This window comes from Cajanus cajan, chromosome 9 (assembly GCF_000230855.2).
Source record: "Cajanus cajan strain Asha chromosome 9, NIPB_CcT2T_4, whole genome shotgun sequence".
NCBI classification, from domain to species: Eukaryota; Viridiplantae; Streptophyta; class Magnoliopsida; order Fabales; family Fabaceae; genus Cajanus; species Cajanus cajan.
This window is the reverse complement of record NC_138525.1, coordinates 7,300,877-7,306,876: the sequence shown is the minus strand read 5'-3', so window position 1 is coordinate 7,306,876 and position 6,000 is coordinate 7,300,877. Positions and strand designations below refer to the sequence as shown.

The 6,000-nt window shown below is 34.6% G+C and overlaps 1 protein-coding gene across 1 annotated transcript; it reads left to right on the top strand.

Annotated features, from left to right (window-relative positions):
- The first annotated feature begins 1,557 nt into the window (after positions 1 to 1,557).
- On the top strand, positions 1,558 to 5,643 carry DAR2 (DA1-related protein 2). The gene is made up of 12 exons (XM_020346673.3): positions 1,558 to 1,974; positions 2,200 to 2,354; positions 2,626 to 2,713; positions 2,801 to 2,927; positions 3,459 to 3,582; positions 3,680 to 3,763; positions 3,994 to 4,113; positions 4,214 to 4,426; positions 4,505 to 4,567; positions 4,683 to 4,798; positions 4,932 to 4,990; positions 5,278 to 5,643. Exons 1-12 carry the CDS (start codon positions 1,926 to 1,928, stop codon positions 5,595 to 5,597), a joined length of 1,518 nt encoding a protein of 505 aa, XP_020202262.2. The 5' UTR covers positions 1,558 to 1,925; the 3' UTR covers positions 5,598 to 5,643.
- Positions 5,644 to 6,000: the final 357 nt, after the last annotated feature.

Sequence of the window (6,000 nt, the reverse complement as noted above, 5' to 3'; positions counted from 1 at the left end):
TAAAATTAATCTAGTATGCTAAGTAAGGGTGGCATTTATAAAATTAATCTAGTATGCTAAGTAAGGGTGGCATTTATAAAATTAATCTAGTATGTTAAGTAAGGGTGGCATTTATAAAATTAATCTAGTATGCTAAGTAAGGGTAGTGCTTATAAAATTAATCTAGTGCGTATGACCATGATAGGAATAGTATAATTTTAATATGCTATTTTGTTTGTATGAAGATTGTTATTTATTCAAGTTGATGGTTGTTTTGGATAATTATATTATTATTATAAATTGGCATGGTTATGGTTATGTTTAATTATGGAATATGCTGTGTATGTGGTTTGGAAAAGTAAATAGGACTTAAAGGAGTAAGGTTATGGTATGGATAAGATCTCTTGGTGAGATCAGGATATAATCTTTGGAAAAGTATGAAATTGGGAATCCCATGGTGAGGATTCCAATGTAGAACTTTTCCAAAGGTTATATGATAAACCACTTCAGATGTTAGGTGGATTCTGAAGTACTCCTTTAAGTATTCTATTTGCTACCGGTATGAGGGCCAGGCCGAGTCATACCGATGGATGAAGTGGCCATGATCACCAGGGTTACGTGACGACGTAATTCCAGCTGTATATTTTCCATGAGAGGTCAGGGGTGATTCCTGTGTTGCTGATATGTTTCAGCGTGCGTGTCAACACTTGGTGGATGGTGTTGAGGCCAACATTGTGAGTATATGTTGGTGTGAGATCATGGAATAATTATACAGTGGTGTGACTTTGTTTCGGGATGTGGAATATGTATACAAATGGTGTGGATTGTATGCATTGGATTTTAGATTTGATTTATATTTGGCATGGAAATAACTATTTATAAGGTTTATTTCCTTGGTGCGGATATATATATATTATGGATAAATATCTGTTTAATGATATTTTATCATGTACTATGGTTGGTTTTATATGTGCTAACCCTTGCATGTTTTCCATGTGGTTTGGACTGTGATGATCTCACTTTGTGGGGGAGCAGATCAGGTGTGAGGCTTGGGATAGCAAGAAGTCTTCTGATAGCTGCTTTGAGTAGTAGCAAGGTGTAGAGCTTGACCAGCACCTAGGGTGTCTATATTATATTATCTTTTGGATTACTGTATAACTTTACTAAGGATGATGACTCTGCCATAGCAGATTATATTATATATTTTGGAAACAATTTATATGTTATTGTATAATTACACTCTAGCGTAGCTGGCTTTTGCTCTATTTTCTTTATTTCATATATTTTATATTGGTTGGTTATTGATGTGACGGCCTAGGGCGGGTCGTTACAACATTAAATCTAATTAGTATTTTATGATTAATTCAATTCGTCATTCTTAGTAAAGTTATTGATTTTCCTCACTCAGGATTTAAAGTCTTTTTCAAATTACAGAAATTAAAAAAAATAAAATTTAAATTTAAGAGGAAAAAACAAATTTATTGCGAGGAACAAAATTATGTTTAAGAAAATAAATATAGTGATAGTGATAAATAGCAGTAGAAGTTGACAGTTACTAACTAATAGTACTAGGGAAACCTTGAAACTGTATCTGCCTTCTGAATTCAAAGCAGAAAGGCACCAAAGAGAAAAATTTGCATACAGAACCTGCGCCAAGCTTCAACTCCATGCGTGCAAACACAGCACTTCTTTTCTTTTCTTTTCTCTCTCTAAATCCTCTTCGATTCTCTCTCTCCAATCCACCCCTTACTTAATATTCTCCTCTTCACCAGATTCCCTCCTCGCCCACCCCACAACCCTTCATTGCTTTCCAAGCCAAGAATCTCTCAGATTCCTCTCTTCCCCTCTTTTTCAACCACTATTAACTCTTCTCCAATGCCCCTTCTCTCTGTCATTTTCATTCCTCTCCTTCTCTCTCACTCTCACAACATTGCCTTTTCATTGTCATGGCTCCTTCTTCAGATGTTAATCATCTTTCTCATCCTTGCATATACGGTATCATTATTTTCTCTCTCTGTTCTAGTCATTAAAATTTGAGCTTCACGTATACCCCTATTTAAAGGCGTTTCATTTAGTTTTTTCTGATGATTATACCGAATGGGTATTCTCAAAGTTTCGAAATTTAATTTGTGTGTTTCCACAGAAGTTATGTATTTGAGTTTGAGCTTCTAGAGGTTTTAATCTAACTAGTTAAATCGTGAAAATTTTGGTGGCGAACAGGGGATTATATTTCTCCACGCTCAGAGAGAAAGTCTGGTTTCATGAAATGGCTTTCTAAGCTTTTCAGAGGTGGGTCCAATAGAGGAAGGGGTGGTCGTCATCTGCATGAGCCAGCAGAGGAAAGCATGGTCTGGGGTGCTCCATCTAGAGCGTTGGTAAGTTGAAGCACTGAATTTTAGTTTTCTTCAATCATGTCTACTGTTATTGGCCTTGTTATAGATATTATTATTATTATTATTATGAATTTAATTAGAGTAAAACTTGTGTTAAATAGCATATTATCATGTATGACAAGTGTGTTGATTGATAGAAAATGTAAAAAAAAAAATCACATTTAAACTCTATTTTATTGCTTTGCTTAAATTAAAAAATGCAATTAGATACTCAATTTTTATCTGTAATGCAATTAAAAAATGTAATAATTAGGATGACCGTGGTAGAGCTCAGAAGGAGAAAGAGGATCTGGGCCATGCAATGGCACTTTCTTCAGCTGAAGATTTAAAGAGACCAAATGGTTGGTACTTGAATTTCAAAAAGGTGCTTCTTACTTGTTATATATCTTGATCTTTCTGATCAAAGATTAAACTTTTGTTTCCATTAGCCCATCAAGGATATGGTTGGGGAGAAGACACTGGTGATGATTATTCAAAGGCACTTCAGGATACCCTTAACTCCTCTGCACACCCTCCATATGTAGCCCCTACACCATTTTATCCCCACGAATATAGGTAAAATCTCTCCAAAATCTTGTATTCAATAGGTAAATGCCAAACAACAAGTGTTTTCAATTTGGTCCACGGTGAGGTGGTTGAGGTTTCTTATATATGAGTAATTTAATAAATGAGATTATCATAATAATTAACTTATATATTACCTTAAAATTAACTTATGATAGCCAATCACTTTTTTTCCTCATGCTCAGAAGTCGAGATATTTTGACATTATGTGTACATAAATATCTCTCTATATTATGTAATTAATTGCATTATTGTTGTTCACTAAATACTTTCAAGTAATCAAGTTTACTTCACATCAATGGATGAATAATTGATGGTCTGCAGCATCATTTCTGACTTAATTCAATGAATCAAGTTGCAAAAGGAATCTGAATCTGTTTCTTCTAAAATCTTAGAAAGGGAAAAAGAAACTTGCAGCATGTGCTTGAGGGGTAGAGTTCTATGTAAATGTCTAAGCAAAAGGAAAAGCAGGATATTTTGGTAGGTTTTACAATTAATAATGTGTATTTTGCCATTAAACAGAAGAATATGTGGTGGCTGCAACCAAGAGATAATCTATGGAAATTGTTTGGGCTGCATGGATACTTATTTTCATCCAAATTGCTTTCGCTGCCACTCTTGTCGTTACCCAATTACAGAGCGTGAGGTAGTTTGATCCTCTTTGATGTTTTTAGCGGATGTTGAGATCATAATTGTTCTTTTTGATCCATCTCTTACTGTTTTCTTTTTTCTGTTGATCCAAGTTTTCATTGTCAGGGAAGCATCCATATCACAAGTCCTGTTTTAAAGAGTTGACTCACCCAAAATGTGAAGTTTGCTTCCAATTTGTAAGATTAGTTTTGCCTCTCCTTATTCAAACTGTTCTTTGTCACTACTTGTTAGTTTTCTTTGTTAATATTATTAAATTTCAGTTTGTTATATACTTTAAATAGGACTAAGGCATTAGATTGTTAATGATGGAGGAACCAAATAATAATATAGTTTTATAATATAACAGGACACTTGATAATAAGGAGCTATCCTATTAAAAGTAATGAAATTTTCATTTTAATTTCAGATTCCTATAAATGCTGCTGGTTTGATTGAGTATAGGTGCCACCCATTTTGGTCCCAAAAGTATTGTCCATCTCATGAATATGATAACACAGCTCGTTGCTGTAGTTGTGAAAGACTGGAGGTACTGATTTATGCACTCTAGTTAAGACTGTTTAATAATTCCTATTTTCAGAACAGATAAAGAATTTCTTTTATTTTCTACTGTTATATTTCCTTTGAAGCCACGGAACATAAAATACTATAGACTAGAAGATGGACGGAGTTTGTGTTTAGAGTGCATGGAATCTGCTATAACAGATACTGGTGATTGCCAGCCCCTTTACCATTCCATCAGAGATTACTATGAAGGAATGCAGATGAGAATAGATCAGCAAATTCCCATGCTTCTCGTTGAAAGAGAAGCACTTAATGAAGCTATTGAAGGGGAAAAGAATGTATGGAAAACTCCCTTCTTTATTTTAGTGAAATAATAATCCGTCCAACTTTTTCTCACTCTTAGTTGTTTCTGCCAGGGTTTTCACCACTTACCAGAAACAAGGGGTTTATGTCTTTCAGAAGAGCAGACTGTCACCAGTGTATGATATTAAAAATATTCAGTTTTTTGTTTGTTTAGAATGTAGAAACACATCGTGAATGAAATTGCTATTATTTGTCAGATAAATTCACTACTGTATGATTATGTTGTTTCAGATACATAGAAGGCCAAGAATTGGAGGCCATCGACTAATAGGGATGAGAACTCAACATCAAAAATTGATTAGAAAATGTGAAGTTACAGCAATTCTTGTTCTATACGGTCTTCCTAGGTAACTAGTGGACAATGGAAGCTTAATGCTTTTTTGTCACTTTTGAATATAATTGAGTTTAGATATTTTTCAATTACTCGCTAGATACAGTACCAAGGACAAACTTCAAACTTCATTATTGAACCTGATGCAGGTTGCTCACAGGTGCTATACTAGCCCATGAGTTGATGCATGCATGGCTGCGCCTTAAAGGTATATTTTCATCATAAAAAATATTAGTGATACTCACGTTAGCACTCTATTATCAGTTGAAAATCACAAAATTTAAGAAATCTTACTGCTAAATCATGAGAGACTCGTTAAGTAAGACACGGGACCTACAAAATTCTTGATTTCTATTAAGTATCAACCAATGATAGGAGAATGTTAGAAAGAGTGTTAAAAAGAGTTTCACCATCATTCCTCTTTTGATCATTACGGTATTCAACTTCTTTGTATCTATGACATTTCATCTCCTTCAATGATGCTGAACTAAGCAGGTTACCGCAACCTTAACCCCGAAGTAGAGGAAGGCATTTGTCAGGTTCTTTCCTACATGTGGCTTGAGTCAGAAGTAATGCCTAGCTTTCAAGGCATGCCATCAACATCCACCGCTTCTTCCTCCTCCTCCTCTTCCTCAAAGAAGGGTGCAAAGTCTCATGTTGAAAATAAATTGGGTGAATTTTTCAAAAATCAGATTGCCAATGATTCTTCCCCAGCTTATGGTGGTGGCTTTAGAGCTGCTAATGAAGCTGTTAATAAATATGGTTTGCGTTGTACACTTGACCATATTCAATTGACTGGTTTTTTCCCTGTGTAATAAGAACGCAAGTTCTCTAAGTATGGATAGAAGTGCTTTTCATTTTCTTTGGTTCTACAAGTGGATGGACAAGGATCGATTCAAAGTAAAGATAGAAGCTTGGACAACTTCTACTATTTGGGTCCTATGACTATGAGGATGTCCAAGTCTAAGTTTACTAAACAAAAATAAATGCATGACTGTTCGTATTCAACAACTGTTTATTTCCCTTGACCAAAAAAGAAAAAAAGAACTGTTATTTCTCGATGCAATTTACCTGTGTTATTTACAAATGAAGTTGACAATGAATGCCAAGCAACATTGATTTGACTAATATTCTAAAGAAAGCATCCCTCTCTACCTATTAAATTTTCACCTCTTTAATAATTAAGAGTGACTTCGTATATCAGCCTAACATTTTGAA

Coding starts and splice junctions, on each gene's coding strand:
- DAR2 (XM_020346673.3), top strand. CDS start 1,926: ATGGCTCCTTCTTCAGATGTTAATCATCTTTCTCATCCTTGCATATAC. Junction 1,975..2,199: donor TTCTCATCCTTGCATATACG/GTATCATTATTT, acceptor GGTGGCGAACAG/GGGATTATATTTCTCCACGC. Junction 2,355..2,625: donor GTGCTCCATCTAGAGCGTTG/GTAAGTTGAAGC, acceptor TGTAATAATTAG/GATGACCGTGGTAGAGCTCA.